This window comes from Aulonocara sp. 'chitande type north' Nkhata Bay, linkage group LG5 (genome assembly GCF_057382095.1).
Source record: "Aulonocara sp. 'chitande type north' Nkhata Bay isolate Kocher_YH1m ecotype deep benthic linkage group LG5, A_spYH_male_GT1.1, whole genome shotgun sequence".
In the NCBI taxonomy this organism is placed as follows: domain Eukaryota; kingdom Metazoa; phylum Chordata; class Actinopteri; order Cichliformes; family Cichlidae; genus Aulonocara; species Aulonocara sp. 'chitande type north' Nkhata Bay.
This window is the reverse complement of record NC_141348.1, coordinates 19,157,259-19,183,150: the sequence shown is the minus strand read 5'-3', so window position 1 is coordinate 19,183,150 and position 25,892 is coordinate 19,157,259. Positions and strand designations below refer to the sequence as shown.

General features: G+C 39.8%; 1 protein-coding gene across 3 annotated transcripts in view; it reads left to right on the top strand.

The window, feature by feature from the left end:
• chchd6b (coiled-coil-helix-coiled-coil-helix domain containing 6b) overlaps nt 1-25,892 on the top strand; it is a 52,293-nt gene that overhangs the window by 12,106 nt on the left and 14,295 nt on the right. For 2 of the 3 annotated variants that reach the window (XM_086291845.1, XM_086291846.1), the window contains exons 5-7: nt 3,922-3,942; nt 8,468-8,551; nt 15,957-16,027. In XM_086291845.1, coding sequence (XP_086147971.1) covers nt 3,922-3,942; nt 8,468-8,551; nt 15,957-16,027 — 176 coding nt within the window. The remainder of the gene's footprint in view (nt 1-3,921; nt 3,943-8,467; nt 8,552-15,956; nt 16,028-25,892) is intronic. The other variant, XM_086291848.1, reaches the window with a different exon arrangement.

Below are 25,892 nucleotides of genomic sequence, written 5' to 3'. Positions count from 1 at the left end.
GCACGATGCCCCTGCTGCTCCCTGTAAATAAAAATTAACCCAGTTATAAATTGTTTGGTTCACATTTTGAATTAGTGGAGTTTTATTTAAATAAAAGGGGGGAAACGATTAAAAAAAGTGATAAATAATAAAAATTGTCAGTGACTTGTACAGATTGTAACGTATGTCTTTTTAAAAGTGATGGACATGTGTAAGCTCAAGTTCATACAAATGCTCTTCATCAGTACCAGTAGATTTTTAGTGAAGATGGCAACAACCAAACGAGAGGTGGGGTGACAGCACTTAGCTTTACCCATGGTGTTTATTACTGGCACAAGTGATGAATGTGCTTACTTCATTTGAGATGGCAGGAAGAAAGCTGTCACTGAATTAGCCCTTATTTTCTCCTCTCTGTCTGTGTTGGTGCCGTTCTCTCTTCCTCTCCACCTCTTTCTCCCTAATTAAAAAGCCAAATCAGGAGTTAAACTGCATAAACTGTGTCTGCCAGTGACATTCTCCAGCCTAATCCTCATTTTAGCCCTCTTTCCTCATCTTCTCTCTCACCTCTCCTGACTGCGAGTATAAAACCACGGCAAAATCTTTTCTCCCCAAACACAGATTTATTCAAATGTACCATTTGCATAATTCAGTATTTACATAATTGATTTTCAAGGAAGCATTTCTCACCATGTGAGGTGGCTTTGCAGACCAAAAGGTCTCATTTTGACACGCATGTGCACGCACGTTCTTAGTGAAGTGTCACATTCTCTGCCACTGTTATTCAGTTTTTAACTCCCACAGAGAGACAGACGTGTGTACACACACACACACACACACACACACACACACACACACACAGTGTTGCTCTAACATTTCAAGTCTAAATGAAGCATCTGTTGACCCTCATGATACACCCAGCAAACACAATTCAGCTCAGCATAGATTAATCAAATCTATTGAGATCCATTAAATTGGTGTGGTTGTGTGGAGGGGGTGTCATTATTTTGCTTCCTTGCACTGCAACTTCTCCCTAGAAGTCAGTGTCCTGGAAAAACGACCAAGAGCACAACATGCAAACCCCAAGAGGTGTAAAAGCAAAAACACCCTGCATAAATCTCTACAACTGTACAAATTTTACTTCTCTAAGGGTAATGTTAGTAGAAGGACTCAAACAAAAATGAACACTGCTTTCCAAAAAAACATTTGAGTGTGTCTGTAGTTTGCCACAGACCTGGATGTTCCACAAAACTTCCTGACCACTTTGTTCTTTGCCCACATGAGACAAAAATGCATAATCCTATGTTTGGAGGATAAAAGGCAATGCAGACCAACTCCAGAATCTCATCCCATTTGTGAAGGATGCTGTATGAAGCATCACAGTTTGGGGCTGCTTTGCTAACTCAGGTTCTGGATGCCGTTCAATTATTGAAGGAGTGAATTTAAAAAGGGTTTAAAGAAATTTCACATTAGACTGTTAGGGCTGTCAACTCAAACCACATGAAAGATGGATAAAAACTTGTAGATTCACTATCTACAAAATACATTGATGAAATATGAAAATTCAGATTTTGGAATGGCAAGGTCAGATACTGTGGGATGACCAGAAGATGGCTGTTCAACTGAGACATGGAAGTAAGACTGAAGGAGGACTTTAGGGAGGAATGATCCAAATGTTTGTTCTGTAAGACTCAAAAGTACCAAAAAGCATCTAGTAAAATCAATGCAGCTGAAGAAGCAAATAACAAAAAAAAAATTCAAGTTTTTTTCCAGAATTGGAAATGTCTGAAACAGTTTGATCAGACTTTAAATGAACCCTACCACTCCCCGCCATAAACTCCCTGTGATATCTGATTGCACACGTCTGAGAACAGCGCGGGTAATTGTCTGGAGAATTCACAGTGAGGAAGTGAACGTCACGTGTCCTGCCTCCTGCACAGACACTAACTTTGCCTTAGCCAAACGATTCAGTAGTAAGAAGAGCAACTTTAAAATTTGTTAAAGTTTAAATTTGAAATGTTGTTGGTACAGTTACCTGCAGTCTAATAATTAAGGAATATTCCTAAACTGTTGGCCTGATCTACATACAAACATAATCTGATCTGCAGACGGTTATAAACCAGCTGTATGTGTTTCTGTTAACTGAGGGATCACAGTGAATTCTATATGTATTGGCTTGATCTAGGTTCCCTGGGAATTAACCTTAGTCTAATTGGAATTCTTCTTTGGCTGTGTTATTGCTAGCTCAGTGGATTCAGACTCTTAATGTTCACATTGAGGCTGCTAACTGCTGGTCATCAGGGAGCTCGGAGCTGGAAAACAATGAGTGGATGCGTCTGAAATGCTATGTGGGCTATGGCCCATGAACTGCACCAAACTGCTTGGGTGTGAGTTTGTCTGCATTTGTATCACAACAAGCCCCTTCACCTATCTTCTAAGTCTTTCATCTATGGAAATGGGACCGCCACACTCCTGTGAGCACTGCTGGGGTCTACATACACACAGCACAAACACAGTCACATTCAGACACATACTTGGTTTAGGGCCAGCCATTGAAGAGCAGGGAGGTTAAACAGCTGGCATCGGCTGTATCCGTTACACGGATTACCCAACACACACATGCATTCTGCCGCAAATGGCTTTGTGAGTTCACCTCATTTAACTGAATGGTGTCTTTATGAGGCATAGCAACATTCGAGCCACCTACTGCTCTAGTCTGGCCCTTTCTGTCCCGTGTCTAATGCCAGACTGGCGGTACTTGGTAGCACTTCAAATTCCTTAACAGAATGTTTTTGATTTGGTGATATTCAAGAATATGCCGTATTATAAGATTTTATTATGGTAGTAAAGACTCGTATTGAGGCTTATAAATGATCATATAAATACAGCTGGTGAACAGCTAGTCTTGGCTGGCCTACTAAGAGGTTTTAAAGCAAACAGTAATCATACACATGTATAATTGCAATTGAACTGTTATTGTTAAAACTAAAAGTTGAGGCTTAAACTAACAGTAAATAATCTGTAGGTTTTTTTGGGGGTTTTTTTTGTTTTGTTTTTTGTTGTTGTTGTTGTTGTGGGTTTTTTGGTTTTTTTTTGTGTGTGTGTGTGTGTGTGTGTGTGTGTGTGTGTGTGTGTGTGTGTGTGTGTGTGTGTGTGTGTGTGTGTGTGTGTGTGTGTGTGTGTGTGTGTGTTTTTGTTTTTTTGTTTGTTTTTTTTAAAGCCAGAGAGACTTCTCAGTCTCTGAAGAAGTCACTTACCTGGATTATTGAGCATAAGAACAGGATATACACATGGTCCATTTTTGCATACTTTGTCTACCAACTCTATGTTGTGGTTTCTACTTTTTTACACTCTTTTAAAAGTGTAAAGATAATCTCTTCTCTCTCAACTGAAGAAAAAAATCAAGGCACATCATGAGATACAAGGCAGTGAAGTGAAACAGGGCATATAGGTGGTCAGGACAGGGTAGTGAGGACCGTGAGACTTGTTTCGATCCAAAAACATGTATGAAGATTTTGACACTTGTGATATAAAGTTACTTGGTTAGAGAGTCCATGTTGCAATATACTGGATGTATTATGAGTGCTATGAGTAAATGAAATGTGCCATATAAATAAACTTGCCATCGTTTGAAGGCTAGAATGACATCTCGGGTGACATTTTATATCTGGCAAATTAAGTTTAAATCTTAACCACTTGCTCTGCAGTGTGATGTATTAACCTTGTTCTGTCCTTGATCCTTTTCATTTCTTTCTTCTCTTGCTTTTTGCTACTTTCATTCGCCCCCTTTCTTTATATATCTCTACCTCACCTTCCTTCACTCTCATAATATACTTGTTGGTTGTTTGCTCTTCCTCTTTGTCTCTTTAACCATCTACTCCAACCCCGTGCCTTTCTTATATCCTCTACTGTCTAACTAACTCCTGCTCCTTCTCTCCCTCCCAGCCTGCAGATTTGGATGCCTGGGTAAGCAACACCACCATCGCTAGTGCCTGCTTCTTTTCTCTTTTTTTTTTTTTTTTTTTTTTTTTTAAATCACGTTGTTTTTTTTCTTGCTCTTCCCTTCTTGCTCTCTCTCCTCTCACTCTCTCTCCTCTATTCAAATGTCATGTTTTCATTGTGCATTAAAGCGAAGCTGTGAGTATGCTGCCGCCACCATTCCACACAACAACACTTTGGGAGGTATTCAGCTAGAAAATTACACATCATCTGTGCTGCTGGCAGAGGTGATTTTACTCACAAACACATATATACACTCACATCCCTTAAGCGTCAGTGTAGAAAGGGAAAGCTCTGTGAGCACAGTATAGGGATTTACAGATGTGTTCCTTGGGAATACATGCGACTGTTAAGTTAGGATGAGATTAGATTGGATTACAATAAATGTGATGTCACTCAGCGTAAGAGTGTGCGTCTGCATGGTTGTACCCACCATATCAGCAAAAAGCAGGGAAGATCAGTAGATCAGTCAGGGAAGATGTTGTTGTTCCATCTGATCTATATCGCTCTCGCTAATGCACAACTCAGTACAGTAATCAGTCATCATTACACCGTGTGTGTGTGTGTGTGTGTGTGTGTGTGTGTGTGTGTGTGTGTGTGTGTAATACAGTCTTTCTGTTTCAGTTCTCTATAAATCCAGGGCCCATGGTTGCCTTTTGCTGCGGCACCCGCAGCCACTTACATTGTGTTCATGCACCATGTCGTGTTCATACTGTTGTAGCACTGCTTCACTCATTACCCATATTGGTTAGATATAATTTGCATTCATAAATGCCCTTCATGAACACTAATTGGCATTCATTTTTAAAATGTAGACACACATACCGTACGTTCACCTTTATAGATTACAGGTAGAGAGAATTCAACCATCTCATGCACAGCGTGCTCGTTTAGCTAACTCTTCTAAGGCTGATGCAACTTGACTATCTATATGCAATTAAGATTTTGCAGCTGTTTGGGTTTTTTAACTGCTGCATGATGAAACCTTTAACATATGTATGTAAACACTTGGGTCCTCAACCAGCTGGCAGGGTTTTTGGAGCAACAGTTGAATTTAAGCTCACCTTAGTTTTATTACTGTATAATGCCTGTGTTCTGAATATCATGTTCTCATAGAAAGAGCACCGTACCTTTTTATTGCTAAATGAGTCAGTGACTGTCCAAGCAAAACACTTTCTTGCTTTTATGTTCCAGGCCATGTTTGTTTATTCAATTCACTGTATCTTTCTTTTTCCATTTTAAATGTTGTGATCAGAGGTTCTTAAATTGGCTCAGTGAATAACATCCAGTAATATCACACACTGAGCTCAAGGCATGGCTAAACAACCCTGATCTGTAGTGTGCCTGCGTGACATTTGTGACATTGCTTCCTTACTTGCACAGTCCTTTTTCTTGCTTTTGTCACTTGTCTTTACACCTTTGCTACAGTTAACCACTGTATCTTCTTTTAAGATTATTTGAATCAGTATTTCTTATAAAGAAGTTATTTTCTGTCCTTTTTTTTTTTGTAATATGAAATAATATCGACTCACTTTAAATTCTCAAGTAGTTAAAAGAAGGTGACTCCATAACAGTTCTCCTTTACAACAAGCATTTTCTTTGCAGCCACCATGCATGGGTATTTCTGACTTAAAGCTGATTTAAAGCTCATTTTCAGTGTATCTTTTTGACGTCTGCCTCCTGTCCTCCTCTGCTTGCATGCTGCTACGTCATGGCCCAAACTATGGGTCTTCCTACAGCCAATCTGCCACCTCGCTGCCTGTCAAAACTTGGCTAAAGCCATTCACCTCATCTTAACGCCAGCGACGCCATGTCAGCCCCTGCCACAGCTGTCCCAGTCTCATGCTACCTGAATAGTTTTGTAAGTTTTGTTACAATGCATGGACATAACCTTAAATAGCTGTTTTGTTGTTAATTGTTGTGTGTTACTTTGTGATGTAGATGTGTATAATCATAGACTTTCATCAAACTATATAAATAAAGTAGTGTATAGATAAGAACACATACATGTTCCTGGAAAAATACATAACTATAAACTTGTGAAGGATACTTAGAAAGTTCTCCTTGTGCTATCTGTGTATCCCCCATATCTAAATGTGTTGTTAAAGGGCAGGTTTCTATGTTTTGTGTGCTCACTAGCAGTGAATAGATGGAGTGCCTTTTGTAGTCTGGCTTGCATTTTCTTGGTAAAAATCTGGAAAGTGTAACTTAAAAAAGTGTTAGTGTTTTTTGCCTGTGGCTCTTTTGCTCCGGCAATTCTACAACTGTGCAATATTATATCAGTATTGAGTTCTATATATTAGATCAGTTATGTACTCAGATTATGATTGCACGGTGGGCAAAACAGTTCCAGTGCAGTTCCAGTGCTAGTGAAACTAGACTCTGCAAGTACTTCCAAATACTGTACTCTGTAGCTACAGTAACAAGTGGCATATATATGTTGTCTGTCTTATTATTTGACAGGATTATTTTGTGATTTAAAAACTATTATTTTGCATGATGGTTACTGTGAGTAACCGTGTATTCCTACTTTGATTTACAGTGGGTGGACTGTGTAGTCAGAGTTGATATTTTGCTGTATTTTTCCAGTTCGGGGTTTTGCTGAAAGTCTTGAGGCTTTTAGCGCTACATTGCAGTCTTTAAATGAGCACACATTCAGTCCTAAATGGGTAAATGGCTTGTATTTGTATAGCGCTTTACTTAGTCCCTAAGGACCCCAAAGCGCTTCACACTACATTCAGTCATCCACCCAATCACACACAAAAATGCACAATACGATCCAAAATTGATGAGCCACACTTTATTTCTTTATTTTTTTCCAAAAAATGGGAAGCTGGTGCAGTGATTAATTGAAATTTGCAGTAATACTTGGAAATACAGTATATGAGTCAAAGAAAAAGGTGTTTTTACATTTTCAACAAGCTTGAAAGTCAATATTTGGTGTGACCACCTTTATTCTTCAAACTGTCTGAACTCTCTTACGCGGCTTTCTTGTCATTTCTTCAAGTAGTCTTTAGGAATAGTTCTTCAGACTTCTTGAAGGACATTCAAAGCTCTTCTTTGGATGTTTGCTGCCTTTTGTTCCATTCTCCCAAGATGTGCCACACTGCTTCACTTATGATTTTTATTATTTTATTGTGGGGCCTTTACCTTACAATATAAAGCACTTTCAGGTGACTCTTGTTGTGAATTGGTCCTATATAAATAGAATTGAATAATGTTGACTTTATGACTTTAGTGCATTGGCAGTGTGTTTGAGCTCATTTTATGCTGAAAATGAAGCAATCGCTAATCAGACACTTTGCAGATCTGAAGATGCTTTTCTGTGTTCAGAATTTGGACGAGATCCCTAACACCACTGGCTGAAATGCATCCCCAAACCATGTCTGTGTTTTACAGACTGCTCTACACACACTCTGTTGGACATCTCCTGACCTCAGCATACACAGTGACAACTATTTGAAACAAAAATCTGGATTCCTCACACTGTCAGACCTGTTGCCACTGATTTTCAGTCTAGTTCTTGTATATTTGGCAAACCTCTCTTTTCTTCCTGTTTTCCATCTTTAAGAATGGCTCCTTGGCAGCCACCTTTCCATTGAGACCATTTCTGATGAGACATCAGTGAGCAGTAGATGGATTAACCAAAGGTCCAAATGCATCACTCAGGACCTGTGTCAGGTCTTTGCTGGATTTTGTTTTCCTGTTTGTTAAGGACATGACTTTCAGATACTGTTCATCTGCTGTAGTTATTTCTTCAGGCCTTCTACTACATTTTGTTGTAGTTGTTGTTTTTCGCTCTGGTTTTGTCTTTTCTTGTCCTTTTTTCCTTTTTTAAGGATGCACCACCCACCATGCAAAAATATGCCAGGTTTTCAGCTCTTTGGGACTCACCTGTTGGTGCAAAAATACTATTTTTATGGCGATCAAGCTGTGTTATCATCAGTATCTTTCATAGATTCAACTGGAACATTCTGCTAGTAACAAAGTGCCTAAAGATATAATTTAAAATTGGTTCTTTGCTGAGTTGTCTGTCATGTGTTGGCACAACTCTAGTTTTTCTTTTTAAGTTGGGTACCTTTTCACACTTGAATGATTCATAGATTACTGTTAAGTGACAAACTAGTCAGGTACAAGGACTGGACTGAAACTCAGTGAAAAAGAAGCCAATGTCCAAAGAAGAAATCTAAAAAGACTTTCAGAAACTTGGAGACCTGAGACCATTTAAAAATGACAAAGTCTGGCAACTTGGAAGCAAAACCTAAAGAAAGGTGCGTCTTGAATCATTTGCACACTATATGAAACCGGATCCCAAGACTACAATATTGATGTGACACAATAAACACTGACCAGTACCATCCAAGAATTTACACATGTATGTCATAAAACAAAGTGCTATGTCATTGACAGCTGGTCTTCACATGTCATTTAAAAAGTGGTATACTACTTATTCTTATTCTTTTTCCCTTTCCTTTCTCCCTCTCTCTTGCAGGCCCGAAACCTGGAGATGAAAGAAAGGGAGCTTGCTACTATATCTAGCTTCTATAGGGAGCAATTGGAAATACTGGAGAAAAAGGTAAAAGCCATGTCCTTATCTCATAAACATGACTGCTATTGCATATCAATATTGGCAACACTAACATTAGTATACTGTTTAAAACAAGAAGCCAAAACTCACCTGAATGGCTTTTCCATTTGTCCACTGGTTCCCTTGTTTTTCTGCTTTGTTTCTCCCCTCTGGAGAGGTTCCCTGATGGGTTTGTTAGAAAGATACAAGAATTTACATTTTTTAGATGTATAACAGCCGATCTCACTAATGAGATGAAAAACATCCTGTAGACTTGGAATGAAAAGACAACTTCACATATAAGGAATATCAAAACAAATCCTTAAGTGAGATACAGTATTACTCACTCTCCATAGAGATTAACATCTTGGTGGAATACAAGACACTGTTTCCTGTCTTGGAAATGCCAAGCCCACGTACCAGTGTCGGAATATGAATGTAAATGAATTAAAAGTTTCAGCAGGCAGATAAGAGGCGTGACTTTCTGTTGATGTGCCTGCACTCAAGAGGTTCCTCAGATAGCTGGAGTTGCCTAATGCAATGCACTGTGCTTTTCTGTTTTCTCATCACTGTATACCTTTGTTTTGTTTTTTAGTGCTTTAAAGGAATTGTGTGTTGTTTTCCCTCTACCTAATTTGCTTTTGATATTGTGCACAGTAAAAATCACTGCAATGGTGGTTTGATAAAGCTTTCTTTCAAAGTACCCAGTAAACTTTGTGAGGAGTAAGGCTGCACTGGCGTAGGATTTTGGTTGATACTCTAAAGCATATGCAGATGCTGCAAGGACTGAAAGTAAATTTAGAAAGAACAATTCCAAATTAACACCGATGATAAAGTATAATGAAAAATTATGAATAATTAAATGTAAAGGAAACAGGGTTTGAATGGATGAGTGAATTTCTTTTCTGTTCATTATCTTTGTCATGTTTAATTTGACTGCTCATTTTAAACATGACAAAAGTTTTAAATAATCTCATGTGAGCCAAAAGGTCAGGCTGCTGTAAACGTTCGGCTTCCATCAGTGTTTTCAACTCTTGGATCTGTTTGATGCCAAAAAGAGAGATTTCCCTGGCCGTCTCTTGGCTGTGGGCAAAGCAACCTCACCCACATGTTCTGTCTGACTCAACAATTTGCTCTGCACAGGAAATGTATAATCAAACGTAGACGAATAGCAAACGTTTGATCATAAAGCAAGCTAGGGGGCGGCTCTGGCACAGAGGGTTGAGTGGGTCATCTACTAATTGGACAGTCAGTAGTTTGAGCCCCGAATCCCCCAGTCTGCATGTCAAAGTATCCTTGGGCAAGATGCATCCATCAGAGTGCATCTAAATGTTGGGCAAAAGGCCTTAGGCATAGGAAAAAGCATTTTTATTAGTGGGTGCGTGGATGGGTAAATGAAGCTTTGTAGGAGTGCTCAGAATAAAAAAATTCCAATATTGTTTAAGCAATCATAAAAATCAAAGCAAAATATTGAATTTGCTTTATTTGTATTGTAGTTGTAAACATTTAAAGTAAGAGTCCCTATAAATAAAATGTGCAGTGAGATAATAGTCAGTCAATGTTATAGCACATTTCCCATATGTGCACTTATTAACAGGGACATAAATAGACATAGTTTCATACAGCTTACGATTGAAAGATTAAGTCCACCATTATGTTCCACATTAAGCAAGTGATTAGTGTTAACTTTGCTATTGATGTTTTTGCTGTCCACTTCCATTTTCCAGATCTTATATCAGCTCCGACATCTAATTGAGGGACGGCTAATTCCAATAAAGAAGAGCAAAGCTTTTTTTCTTTGTCTACAGCTTGTTTACAAAAGCTCTTTGTCAGAAAACGATGACGTAAATACCCACAAGCACCTGCTTCCGCCTGGAGGCAATGAGGAGAACTCATAGAAAGTTGGCCTCAAAGAAACGGTAGCTAAATCAGCTTTTTTCAGACAGTTCATGAACTAAGGCCCAGTATAAGATAAGGGTTTTTCTGAAATGTGAATACTATAGTGTTACCATAGTAGACTAAAAAAGAAAGATGGAACTGGAAATTAGTCCAATAAACTTTAAGGTTACATTGACATAACCTGATAGCAAAATACACAATGGAAATACACAAGGAAATGAAAAGGTATCCGGTAGATGCAAATAACCTTACTCCAGTTTCCCTTCCCTTCATCAGTCCCATTTCCCTCCTTAAATCCCAGCTTTCCCTCAGGTATTTGGTAGACACTCCTGGGGTCTTGACTCCCTTTCTGCGCCTCTACTCAGTCTCTCCCTCCCTGTAGCAAGACCCATCAGGCAGAGGGTTACTTTATCTACTCCCTAACACTCGCCTCCTTTAGGCCTGTGAGAAAACCTTTTACATAGGCAAGTTAAATGGGAGGGCCCCTGCACTCCGTGCAGCAAGCAACACGCGGTGCAATACTTGACGGAAGAGACTGATTGGCAGAAGAGTGCAGGATGGTCTATCTTTCTCCGCTTGCTGCTGCAGTCCCGTTTTCTATCTTTTTTATTTCGCCACTCACTTGCACACAGCTGACCTGCATTTGAATGAGGAAGCTAAAAAGCAGGGTACTGAGAGGGAGAGATAAAGAGGCTATATGGACTGTGCATTAAACAGACAGTCTATCCTGAGCCGGCATCCACCCTCCTCCTCCTTTTTCTTCATTTTCCAGTCTAGCACTCCATTCATCCAGTTCTCCTTTCAAGCTTCCTCTCCATTTCCTTTGCTATCTTTTTTCTTTTCACTCGCTCATACCTGGTGCAAATTCCAGTGGGGCTGAAATAAATGGCCACTTAAAAGTTGAATTGTGACTGACACAGGTTATATACATAAATGCAAAGCACAGGCTGAAACAGTAATGTGTCTCACTTGTGACACAACTGATTCAATCAAGTCTTTAAATGGCTTTCCATACTTTAGCCTTTGTACATTCTGTGAAGACATGTCAAATGTTAGAACTGAGAAATGTTATCAGTAACAGGATTGGGTATTGTTGCAGCTCAATGTAAAACAGAGAAATTGAAAAGAATCCAGCCTGTTATCGGCACACAGTTCAAAAAGCTATTATCCGCGATTGTATGGAGGTCCATTAGTACGCATGACATGGGTAACTCGTGCACCCAAGGAGCAATTCTTGAGCTGCTTTCTCTTTTAGCTTGACAGATGCAACAGGCATGATTTCAAATGCAAATTTCAGATTTAAATTTGGCTGATGCACAGCAGACTGACAATCTTCAGACCCGGCTAGGTCTGCAGGGCTTTATTTATTGGTTCATTGTATTATTTATCTCTAATTTTATTTTACATTGCAAATGGAGTTAGCCAAAGGTTGGAAAGGCTGTAAAAAAAATAAAAATAAAATAAAATAAAGGACAATCCACTGGTAATCTGTGTGTGGCGTTCCACTGAATCAACATTTTACTTTGGCTTAGCGTCAGATTTTTCTAACAGGTTAATAATGGTGTATATAACTGTGCGCACACTGTGTGTGTGCCAGTGTGAGAATACACACAAGCAAGCTCTAGTGTCCAGTTTGCCTTAGGGATGAATGATGATAACAGGCTGTAATGTTTGTCTAAGGGCTGCGGAGACTGTTTGAATTCACTCCTGACACGAATGTGAAAACGGTGTGTGCATGTTTGTGTGCAGGAGTTTGTAGATTTGTGGGCTCTGACAGGTTTGCGCGCATGCTGTCATATCAGAAATAATTGTGGACAATCCATTGCACAACTTCCACACATACATGTTGTGTATATACAAAACAACACACAAACGCTGCAACGCCGGCTGAACATACCAGTGCATCTTCTAATTCTGCTCCTTCCCAAATCTCCTTCCCTCCTCCTCTATTTTTTGGATGCCTCCCTAATCTCTCAACAGTGTAGAGGTAGTGTATATCTGTCTTCCTGTGGAAATATACCCTGTGACTCTGTAAACAAGCCTCACTTTAAAATTCACCTCTTTTAATCCCTTCTACCCCCCCTTTTGTCGACTGCTTCCTCAAAAAAAAAATTAATCCTCCTCCGTCCAAGCACGGCGCATGAAACAACCCCTCCCTCAAAATCCTGACATCAGCCCATCTCAGTCCACAGCTCCTGGAGGGTGTTCAGACAAGTGTACGCTCAAGGATCATCTGAACACAACAATTCAAGTAGAAACACAGATTTAGTCACACACCTGCATGTATGCAAGCTAATACACAACCACTAATCCCCTCCGTGAACCTTTCCAGCAACCCCAAAACCTTGCCTTCCCCCACTGAGGGCTGTCATCCCCTCTTTCTGCTTCTCCATATAGGGCTTTTGTCCCCATGGGTGGAAATGACTTGGAAGATCTCAGTGTGTGTATGCCAGTGATAGAGCTACCTCCTCTCTGTAGTCACGAGAGCTGAGCTAGGGCTATTCCTTGGGGTTTGTTCTTGATTAGACACAAAATAACGTGTGTGTGTGTGTGTGTGTGTGTGTGTGTGTGTGTGTGTGTATATATACACAACCACTGAACAGCATCACAGCCCCCCAAAGTTTCTGTTGGATTAGCTGTACCTGCCTAGCTTATTCACATATGTTGATTCTCTTGGTTTTTCCTTTGGTTTGTGTGGAGAAAAACAGACAAGATGTTCAAATGAAGCATGAAAGGCTCCAAATTGGAAAATTCCTGACAATCTCTGAAGAGCACACAGTTTGCAGGGGTAAAATATAGTGTTTCAAAGTATGTTTTACAAGCAGTGATGGCATAACTAGTGAAAAAGTTTGTTTTCATTGCAGGTTTCTGTGATTTTTTTTATTTTATTTTATTTTTTTTATTTATTTTTTTGCATCACTCAGTCACCTATCAACCACTGCCTTACCTCTCTGAAACCTTTTAAGATCGAGCTTTCGTTTAGGATTTGCCAAAAAATGACCCCTTTTGACAGCAAACATTTCGACACAGTCTGTATTTATAAAACAGGCATATTAAAGTCTGCAGTCCCTTTAAGGAAGGTCCTGCTATTGTGCATCTGTTTTATTGAGTTGACTTGGACACTTGATGGAGATGAGCTCTACCAGTGCTGTCCTCACTGTTACAAGTTAAAATGTTTGCTACAAAAAAGGTTCATTGTCAGCAACAAGTTCACTTTACCTTTAAACCATCTACTTGCTGCTTCTCTTTCTGGTGCCCAGCTCTCTTTGTCCTGCATAATCAGAGGCACCCATGGGTTTAAGCCCCTGTGGAGACATCATTTTTTTTATTTTATTTTTTATCTTGGCTCAAACACTTGATGTCCCACAAGGGAACCATAAACTTTCAAGTTTCAGCTCAGCCTTCCTCGGAGTCTGTCCATTGAGCCCATTGACCTGAGGCTAAGGGCTAAGCCACTAATGGGAGACTAAGTTCTTACCACAATATTCCCAAAGGGTGAACCAAAGTAGTAGCTTCACTCCAGCAAAAAATGAGTCTTTAATGTCCATGAATTCAGGGACTGGTTGCTAGTACTGTCAGATTATGGCATTTATTAGTGATGGTTTATGCTTAGTAGATTAATAAAACATCTGAGCAGAAGTTCAGAGGTCTGAAAATGTCTCTTCTTTCAAAAGTACAGGATGGTGGTATGAAATATGCTTGACTTGAAACCTTTGAGTTGGAGTTATTACTCCCCCATCCCTGTCAAGGTATGGTATTTAAACCTAGTCATATACTGGCAAAGGAGAGACATGGCGACAAGAGGAGTCTAATCCTGAGTTCTGTCCTGGATAATCCAATATAGCACAGCTAGGAAGCATAACTGGCAGTCATACACCTGGGGATGTTTGGCATTTTCACATTTTGAGTTATTGTGCAGCCCAAACATAAACTCAGGCAGATAGGGGAGGTAAAGTGTAGCTACATTTACATTAGCATGTTTATGCACCTCTGCATTGTCCACATTTCTGTCTTAGCGACTGTTAGGTGTGTTTGAAAATGTTGTGGTTGGAAAAGGAAATTTATGTGCTGAATTGATTTATTATCATATTTATAATGGATCTTTTTGAATCCCATATAAAAGGTGATTCTTGTCTAAATCTGGTGCCTACAGCTTCACTACTTCATCAAAGTTGGTGCTGATTTGAAATATCCTCCTCCTTACAAGACTTATGACTCCTTTTTTCCATCTTTTCTTTAAAGAACAGGGATGAAGATAATGGAGAAGCAGATTATTACACCGTAGTGAATACTAAAAGATAGGATTAAGGAAAAGATGCCTATGACATTACTTGATTCAGTTCCAACACCAGACATTCAGATCAGAAATTGCATGTCTGCACATCAGCTTGAAATAATGAGATGAGAAAATGACTAGGGGGCACTGGAGGAGTAGAGGACTAGGGATTGTGGGGGAGGTTTGTGTTTGATCCCATCTCTTCTCTACTCCATCACTTCAATTATCTTCCTCTCCTATCACCCAGTCTTTTGGGAATATGGGGAATAATTAAGTAAAAGCCGGAGCACCGCGGTTATTGGTTTAAAATGGCGATTACTGCTCACTGAATGCGTACGAGAGGTTTGGCTACAGAGATTTGCTTTGTGTTTGGGGTATTCTAGACAAACTGTATTTCAGAGGTTTCGACGCAAAGCCTGCCAGGTGATCCTACGTCTTACTGAGATGATGATTTTAAATGTACTCGAGACTTTTTCCCACACAAGCACACACGGGAAAGTTCCTCAACATAACTGATAGAGGTCCATATAAGTATGCAGATATCCAGTCATTTAACAGATTGTATATTAACAGCTGCCTGGTTCGAAGGAATGTGTGTGTCCATTTGAATCCCTGTGAAAACAGAGCAGGAAGATGTGCATAAAACGTGTGTGAAAGGCAACTTGGGGTTGTTTTCTATTAACTTTCTGCTATTTCCTGCTCATTTAGACCACGATGCTGTACAGTTAGCACTGTGACCACTGATTACAAAGGCGTACTCTATGCGACCTGGCTCTAGTTACAAGATCAATTTGTGATGTAACTTTATTTAAATGCCACAGTTTGTCACATGAGAGAAAGAAAAACACGAAGTACTAACAGACTATCAACATTCAGATTTGTAAGCAGGCTGTAAAATTCAAAGGTCACTAATTTAATGAATGTGACATTTTCCAATGTTGTTTTATGCATTTTTCTTATCGTTGCTGGCTTTTAAAGCTTGTACTAAATTGGAAAAGGTAGTTGTAATTGTGGTAAAATTATGTAGATTATAATTCATGGCACTTGATTTGGGGACTTTAATGTAGTCTGTTTTGATTTTTCTGTTTTGTAATTGTGTGATCTGAACATTAAGTTATACTAAGCCTTGGAAACAAGTTCTAGTATCATTAAATGCAGCCTCCGTAGAAGCTTTTTTTTGAGCCATGAAACACTGTTGAATTCATTCTCGTATTTCTTACTTTGTCTATTTGCCTGCAGAGTTTTGAAAACTACAAGGAGACGGCTGAACAGTACAACCAGGCAGCTACTAAAGCTGAGGCTCGAATCCGGTAAATATTCTGTATTATCTTTGTAACACTATGTTTTGGTCAAAGAACCTGCTACACTGCTACTTGCTTGCTTACTCAGTATTTATTTTTGACTCATTTCATTTCTAGATTGTTTTTTGCTATTTTGCATCAGGTTTTTTTTTTAAATACACCTTTAAATGATCTACTGAGATTCACATCTGATTTCTTTGCTCTATGCTAGCCCTCCAAATTTAAATGGAAGATGCACTGGGAAGTTGTCAGAAAGCAGATGTGCTTGTGTAAAGGTGTAAAGGCTATTTGCGACATTGGTATGCTGTTAATGTGAACACTAGACTCCCTGCTGCTTGGCACTTATCCACACATAGTGGAGAGGCTGGGTGATAATTTGCTATTATCACTTCATGTTGCCTCCATAATATTATTGTGACAAAAAATCTCTAATTACCATATCAATTGATATTCCTCTCTTGATAATAAGGTAATGTTTCCTGTTTTAAAATACGTGGGAATATACATGGATTTTTTTAAATAAAAAAAATGGATCCTTAATTTTGTATTAGCTTTAAATCACAGGCCATTTTTACCATTTTACCTTTACGATGGATGAATATCAGAACAAAACAATGTCTAGATATTGCTGCGAGATGTTGTCTTTACTTTTCAGTTCTAGATTTGGCACAGTGAATAAAGTAAACATATCTTTTCATACCTTTTATGTTTGCTTTTCTTGCCTTTGTTTAAGCTTCTCGGTTGTTTCTTTGAAATCTCACTTTCATGTGTTACTGTACTGTGAAAAAATACAACTGAATTTCTTTTTCTTTTTGGGCTGCATCTAACACTGAATTTTCATAATCAAATGAAGATGGGAATATTTAGCGTGGTACAAAGTTAATTCTGAGGCCCTGGGACCATTGGAGAGTGGCTAGGGGAAAAAAAATCACTGTTAATCCAGACAGGCGCACACATTATCCTCAAAGCTTTTAGGAGTTGTTCTCTGATCTGATGGTCTACAAGTAGAGCTGTTTGGAAGCAGGAGTCCTTCACATGAATAGAATTCCAGTTTGAATTATTTGAAGGCATTTAAATGTTGAAGATTACACATGTTTCTACTATGAATACCTGACTGATGTGTAGATTTGTACAATGACATAGGCTCATTTCCACTTGCAACTGTTAGGTATGGGGTTAGACTCCCGTTTGCCTTCAAAACTGACTTAGTCCTTCATGGCATAGATTCAACAAGGTGCTGGAAACATTCCTCAAAGATTTTGGTCCATATTGACAGCGTCAGTCATATCATGCATATGCTGCAGATTTATTGGCTACGCATCCATGATTCAAATCTCGCGTTCAACCACATCCCAAAGGTGCTCTATTGGATTAAGTACAGTGATCTTATTGTTATGTTCAAGAAACCAGTTTGAGATGGTCTGAGCTTTGTGACATGTGTTACCTGCCGGAAGCAGTCACCAGAGGATGTGTGCACGGTGGTCATAAAAAGGGGTCAACAATAATACTCAAGTAGGTTGTGGCATTTAAACAATGCTCAGCTACTAGGAAACCTAACGAAAATATCTTCCCACCATTAAACTAACAACAGCAACCTAAATTATACCAGTTTAATGGTATGTTTTCAAGTAGTGTAGGAGATCAATCAGTGTTTTTGAATCTTTTGTAACCTGGATTTGTAGCCTCAATTTACCAGTTGTCAGCTGACAGGAGTGGCACCCAGTGTGGTCTTCTGGTGCTGTACCTCATCTGCTTCACGGTTGTGATGGGTTGTGGATTTAGAGATGCTCTTCGGAAGATGTTGGTTGTCAGACGTGTTTTGTTTTGTTGTGTTTTTAGTTACTGTTGCCCTTCTGTTAGCTATAAGCAGTCTGGCCATTATCCTCTGACCTCTGACACAAAACATTTTGGTCCACAGAACAGAAACTCCCTGGTAATATTCTCTTTTTTAGATCAACCCTAGAAATGGTTGTGCAAGAAAATCCAGGTTGATCAGCAGTTTCTGAAATACTCAGACCAGGCTGTCTGGCACCAACAGCTATGTCAAATTCAAAGTCTCTTAAATCACCTTTCTTCCTCATTCATTCAAACTTTAACAGGTCATCCTGCCTGCCTGCCTGCCTGCCTACATGCATTGACTTGCTGACGACTGTCTGATGAGATATTTGCGTTAATCGGCAGTCAAGCAGATGTACCTAAAAAGTTGCCAGTGAATGTATTTATCTACAATATCAGAAACATCTACTCTGTTTCATCACGGCTTCTTCTGCATATGTGCAGATCAATGGATTGCGTCTGCTGGAGAGATTTCCCAAAGCAGATATTTATAATGCATTCCATAAATGAAGAGCCTAATCAGCGGGTCCCTCCAGCCTGACGCTTCCATCGGTTTTTCAATCTCATTTCTAATTTATCTCACTCTGGCTAATTAGACATTTGTGTTAACAAGCAGTTCAACAGGTATACCCAGCAAAGTGGCTGATAAGTGTGCATTAATGTAGCACATTGGAACTTCTCTGTCCGCACACGTTTTTGTTTTTGTGGTGGGGGGATGGGATCGTGACGGTCTCTAATAGCCACCAGCCTGGTCTGCTCCAAGGCAAACAGAAATGCTGTGACTTTGCTAGACACAGTGGTGCTCTCCTGGGACAACAGTGATTTCAGTCCTGTCAAAAAAATCATGTCAGTTTGATTCAACACTGAATACATAATACTTGTTCTCACTTCTTTCCAATTTTTTGTCAGAGAGCTGTTTTCCTTTTGGTTTCCATTAACACATACTTTTCGGTCTGTACCCTGATGTCTTTTTGTACATAATTATAATAAACGTGTAAAAACGGACCATTAACAAGACAAAATTGTAATTTAGGAGGTGCCAGTATCAGGGTTTTACAGAAGCAGTGCTAAAATGATAACCCTACTACAGAACAGTTCAAGTCTTTGAACTGTTCTGTAATAAGTTGGTTTTATTATTGAGTAAACATTCTTTCTTCTTCCACTTTGTTTCCAGTGTGCACATACTTAATGATTACTATCATTTAATGGATCAGTCTGAAACCTGGAACCTGGATAGTAAAGGTAGAGCAAGTTTGTGACGAAAGTCATTAGTGGGTGGTTGGTTAGTGTAATGGCACCAAACCTTCTACAGTGTTGTTTGTATTTGAATGCAGCTGTCATTTCCTACATTGAAAATTATTTATTTGTCATCATTGTCACCATTTTCTGTTACCTTGAAGAGAAAATATTCAAATTTCCATCTCCTTTACAATAATGTATTTCCATACAGCTTTTATACTTTACCTTTGTAGTACTAGTTGTTGTGTTTATTGTTACGTTGTATAGAGCAGTAGCACACAGTTTATTTCACATTTAGAAACGGCAGAAAGAAAAAGTTGCTTGGTCTCTTTTCTGGCTTTGTACTGGCAGTGACCTCATCCACAACATTGCCATTTTCTTGCACCTGGTCCACTGAATTCAGCGGCAAACAATTCAAGTCTAAAATGTCGTCCAAATGATTACATTAGCAGGGATTTGCTATTGTCTACGGCTGCATGGAAGAGGTTAGGAGATCACTTCAGCACAAGTTTGCCAAAGGCATAGCATTTAGTCCCACCACAATGTGTTTCTATTGCTTTTTTTCAGTGCGGCACACAAACTTTCACTCCTTTTCCGCCTTTCTATCTCTGCCACCAATACAGGCACACTTTGTATTCAGGCAGCCATGTGCTCATCATGTTCTGTCAGCATTTGGGCAGTGTTTCATTGTGCTGTGGTCACGCTGTCGTTTCACACTACACTGACCACCCAGTAATTATTCTATTTACCCACCGCTGAAAGGAGGGGCGAGCACTCGGGGATTCAGCACTGTCTAACATGCTATGTAGTTACAATATGTCTTCTTTTCTTTTTTTCTTTCTTTTTTAGGGAAGGTCTGTGTCTCTGATTTAGCATCTCTCCATCTTATTGTAACAGTTTCCTAATTTTAAAATGAAGCCTGGATAGCTGACTCCTTAAAGTCTGTTTTAGTACAATTAATAGCAGAGCAGGACACCTGTGCACCGGATTGACCACACCAACTTTTCATCTCAATGCAGTTTAAACACAGATAGCCTCACATGGCTATAAAATGGACTGCAGTTTTTAGCACTTTTCATGTCTCTTTTTTAGCCCTTGAGGTTGCTACTTGATCACGAGTTATTTACCTACACTAGTAACCATGGCTACCTGATGGAAAGATTTGGGCGAACCACAGAGCCCTATAAATACACTTAGGGAGGCTGAAATCAGGAACAGTAGTCTAGAGAAGTTAAGAACACCACCATTTCCCTTGTTTATTGACTTGTTCAGCCGTACCATTTTTTTCTTTCTGGTTCTCAGCTTTGATTCTAGGAATGACCCCAAATAGTTTAAGTGCAAACGCTAATGCTAAAAGCAGCCTCTCAGACTTGAGGTGGCTACTTTCATAAAAGCAGAGCAAAAAGATGGAAGCCCCTGAGATGTTGACTGCAAAACATTATTCTCATGTGGCGACATAGCGAACGGTAAAATGTTATCCAGTGTCATCTTCTACTTGCTTTGCCCAACAACATGAGGTTATTTAGAGGAGTTAATCCATTAGCCTTGCCTTGGGGTATCTGACTACCCATATTCCCTCAAAATGCTTTTCTGTAGAGACCCACAACATTGCAGTCAAGCTTACCTTAAGATCTAAAAATCCATTAATCCTCTTAAAAAAAACTTGTTACTCTCAAAGTGTTAGCAAAGACAGAACCTTTGCAAACCTCAGGTGGATGTCTGGATTCATCATAAAGTAACTGCTCACAGTTTGTAGTTAGAACAAACTCAGATGAAAGCATGCTTTTATCTACTTTATTCTGTATATGCTCTCTCTCTCTCTGTCTGTGTGTGTGTGTGTGTGTGTGTGTGTGTGTGTGTCTTCCATGTCCAATTAATGAAACAGACAGGTAGCTTACTGTAAGGATCTCTGTGCCGTCCAAAGCAATAGACTGCTAGTCATTACACGAGACAGGACCTGTCGGCGCCTTGAACCTTGTAATCGGAAGGTTGCCGGTTCGAGCCCCGGCTCGGACAGTCTCGGTCGTTGTGTCCTTGGGCAAGACACTTCACCCGTTGCCTACTGGTGGTGGTCAGAGGGCCCGGTGGCGCCAGTGTCCGGCAGCCTCGCCTCTGTCAGTGTGCCCCAGGGTGGCTGTGGCTACAATGTAGCTTGCCATCACCAGTGTGTGAATGTGTGTGTGAATGGGTGGATGACTGGATATGTAAAGCGCTTTGGGGTCCTTAGGGACTAGTAAAAAAGCGCTATATAAATACAGGCCATTTACCATTTACCATTTGAACCGGCAGAGATTTACCATGAGGACAGAAGGCTGCAGTCACTTAGACACTCTGCCTTTTTGACTGCCTCTAAAAGCATATGAAGAAACACAATTGTACAAGTTTACAGGACTCATTTATTAATGGAGTAAATTAGATAGGTGAGGTTTTAGACAGGTTTATCTTAACAACTCTTGTCATTCCAACCATTAGGGTAATAGTTACACCATTACATTTATTCACATTTCTTGAGGTCTTCAGGGATCAACTCATATGCCAGAAACTCAGAGGAGCAGATTACCCCTAAATTAAATGTGCATATTTTTCTACTGGTTAGTGTTAGTTCTGTCTAACTGTCTAGACTGTTTTGATAAAACTTGCCCAGCTTGGGAGGTAGTGGCTGTAGGAAAGTATGCCTTTTATTCAATCTAATGGAACTAAACGGTAATATGTCTCTTTTCAGGTATCATGTCACGGCTCTATTAAAAGGAAATTCCACAGGCCTTGTTGTGAGTGGTTTTATGTAGGAAATATTTTCTATCTGCCGAATTGGACCCACCACGTGTGTCACTACAGAAGAAACATCCCTCTACCTGTTACTGTAGGGCCAGCTGATGATGGACACAATACAATTTTATTAACTATATAGAATATAGTTTCAAAATAAGAATGAGAAGATGAAGAGTAATTGTTGCAATATTAATAGTAATAGTGCATTGATTTAAATGATTTTCTGCTTGATATGATGAGCAGAATTTCAGCACAGGCCCTTTGTGGAGTGACTAGGTATGTAAGCATACAGTATAGTCAATAACCTGATGTGTGTGTTTAATAAGCAAAGATGTGTATTAGAGTTAAGTTAATGTGATCTTTGGCATATTGATATTAAAGTGCATTTTTTTTTTTGGCCTAAAAATTCCTGTATGTAGGGGAAAAAAAACTATCCATCCATCCATCCATCCATCCACTTCCGCTTATCCTTTTCAGGGTCGCGGGGGGCGCTGGAGCCTATCCCAGCTGTCATAGGGCGAGAGGCGGGGTACACCCTGGACAGGTCGCCAGTCTGTCGCAGGGCTAACACACAGGGACAAACAACCATTTGCACTCACATTCATTCGCACATTCACACCTAGTGACAATTTGGATTGTCCAATTAACCTATCCCCACAAGCTGCATGTCTTTGGACGGTGGGAGGAAGCCGGAGTACCCGGAGGGAACCCACGCAAACACGGGGAGAACATGCAAACTCCACACAGAAAGACCCCGGCCTGATGTTGGAATTGAACTCAGGACCTTCTTGCTGTGCGGCAACAGTGCTAACCACCGTGCCACCGTGCTGCCTAGAAAAAAACTAACAAGGCAAAAATCTCATTGATATCAGTATCATTTTTTGGGGGGGAGCATTGGGACCTTGCATAAGAACATGCTGAACCAGCAAATTATTTAATGATCTAAAGATTACCTGGTGCTAATGGAAGGGGAACAAAGAGCATGTCGCCTCACTGAGAGGCAAATTATGAAATCATGTTCTAGATTGTATTTTACCGTGCAGAAATAATATGCTCAGGCTTTGATGCGATTTGTATTCTGTGCTTAAAAGCTACACTGTTTTTAAGGGGAAGTGTAGTTGTTAAAAGAAAAGGACAAATGACACGGCACCAAACTGGAATTGAAACTGTTGATAGAAGGGAGAGTGATGGAAGGCGATAGCAGTCCCCTATCATTCCTAACTCGAGTGAGTCGTCCAAGCGCAAGTTTTCCTGATTGAAAAGTTATCAGTGATGAGATGTCACACAAACACACGTGCACATGCGCCTCTTATCTTGTTCCCGCATGTCACCTGTTTTAATGAAACACTGTCCTTATCCACTCCCATCTCTCTCTCCCTGTATTCCCACAAAGAGGTTGGCGGGGATCAATCAGCCAGGCCAACAGAGTGCGAATTTTTTATCCTACGTCCTTATCTGCCTTCAGCATTTCATCTGTCAGCATATGAAGATAAAGGGAGAGTTCTGTCTGTCTTCAGTCTTTGGGTTGTTCTAGATTTGAGATGAAGACTTTGTGTGTTCGCAGGAGTTGAGATTAAACTTGGTAAAGTTTTGGGCTGGTGTCATATCGTGTGAAGTGAGCTTAGGACTTAAGGATTGCTGCACACTTTGCAAAGGTAGGATAAGTGATTATTGCAACTACCAGAATAATCAAAGTTACTGAATTTAGTCAGGCATTAGACACCTCACAAGCTGTAGCTAAGTCTGCAGCTCTAATTTGATGTGATCTCAAAGTAAGATTTCTGCCGAACCACAATGTTGCGAGTGTTATCCATATGGCAGTTTAATAAAAGCTTGACAAAGCCTCCAACAATACACGATGCATGCTCTGCCATTTCTTTTGATCTCACCCCAGCCATGACATCTTTGATCCTCTCTTCTCTTCCTCTCCACTCAGCGTAATATTAAAAACCAAAAGTACAATGCCTTGGCTGCTTCTTTAAATGAAACCAAATCCTTGTCATCATGCATTAATAACCATTCACACACATCACACACACGCACAAACACAAGCAGTACCATCTCAGACACGGAGAACAATAAAAAGCGGTGTCCTTATGATCTTCTCTTTTTCTTCTTATTGCCTAATTCCCCAGTGTCATGCTTTGCAGCAGACCAGAACTTGAGCTTTCTTCATAAAAGCCGCACACTGCCAAGGTGAGACAAAAAAATAATGAGAAACTTTAACAATTTGAGCCTAATCTTTCCCCCTCAGTGCTGCACGTATTTATGCAAAACGTCACAGACAGAAAGCAATTGGAGTGTTATTTTGCTTCTTTTTCCCTGCAAAAGTTGGCTATCAGACTAGCTTTTTTTTTTTTTTTAATAAGAGCTCACCTTTAATTTCAGTCAAACAAGGCAGTTGGTGCAGATTAGCAGAGGCAATTTTCTGCTTCAGATTCCATTATTAAAACACACGCTATCAAAAAGTTCCTCTTGTTGAATAGAAAAAAAGGATGATTTTCTTTTCTTGGGTTTGGATTAAGACCTTGTGGTTATTGTTGCTGTTATCTGCTATTCTTGGGGAGGAATTCACAATGCCGACCAGCTCTCGAGATGCTCTCAAGTTAAACACCAGCCAATCTTATAATGTAATCAGGTGATTGAAAGCCCAAGCTGCTGATTTTTACCCCAATAGCATAATTTACATTTTCTGTGCAATAGTACGAATACCTAGAAGCTGACCATTTCTGTCCCCACACATCAACATCTCTGTACCAAATTAATGTGGAATGGTCACATCACATAAAAGATTTACCCTTCTTCCTCGGCGCCGAGTGGCACGGCACCACATGATGTGGCAGAGGTTAAATGCAGATTATGATGATTGCTACTGGGCTACTGTTCGTCCATGCACGCTGCAAGGGCTATTTGTCATTTAATACATCACTGTCACATTCTCTCTCCTGCTCTCTCTCTCTCTCCCCCTTCTCTCTCCCAGGTTGCATTCACTTCTCTTTTCATGAATATTCTCTCCACCAGTGATTTATTTAATCCTGTCGCTCTACCCTCCACTGCACACGGAAGCGCACACACACACACAGAGCCACAGACACTGGGACTACACAATACACATACCAGTGCAGAGAAACTTCTCCCGCAGTCTTGTTTGTGCACACGGTTTATCTCATGGACACACATGCAGTGCATTCACAAGGTACAGATCAACACACGCACGCACGCACGCGCGCACACACACACACACACACATGCACTCAGGCTTATTGTGTGTATTTGTCAGTGAAGGCAGGGACTGCTGAGCTCATTCATATGTAAAGGATGCATGATTCCGTAATTGCTTTCTGCGGTGGCATGACTGCAGTTCTGTATGTGTGTGTGTGTGTGCACATGCATGATCGTGCACATGAATACCAAGTGGTCAGCTTCCCAAAAAATAAAAGGCATGCCCCCATCATGTCAGATGGTTTATTTGAAGTGATGGAAAACGTGCCTCCTTATCAAACTTAGAATTTCTGTTCTGTCTCTTATTTTAAAGGCAGAAAAACTACCATCATATATGACATCATGAGGTAGATTAGACATTTATAGTATGTTAAGCTGTGATGATTGAGATAGTTTAGCTGGGGTCTGTACCCAAGAAAAGTTTGGATTATAAATACCTACAGTAGGTCTTGTTTGGAGTCACAGAGCAGAGAGAATTCCTATTTTAGTCTATTCTGTTCTGTTTTACTCTGTTCTATTCTAGTTCAGGCTTAAAGTTCATGCTTGATCTTGGAGAGAGCAGTGGGAAACAAATCTCACCTCAAGACAGTAAAGAATAATCATGACTAACAATTGGAAATGCAATAATAAAATAATTCCATGAAATTTCACTGCATATCATTTAACATGATCAAATGCCCGAGTGAAACTATTGAATTGGTTTTGAGGTGAGCTTTTTTTCAATTCGCATATTTTATTCTACTTCAATTTGACTCTAATCTGTATTCCGGTCCTAATTTTTTCACTTAAATTCCATTTCAGTCCTTTC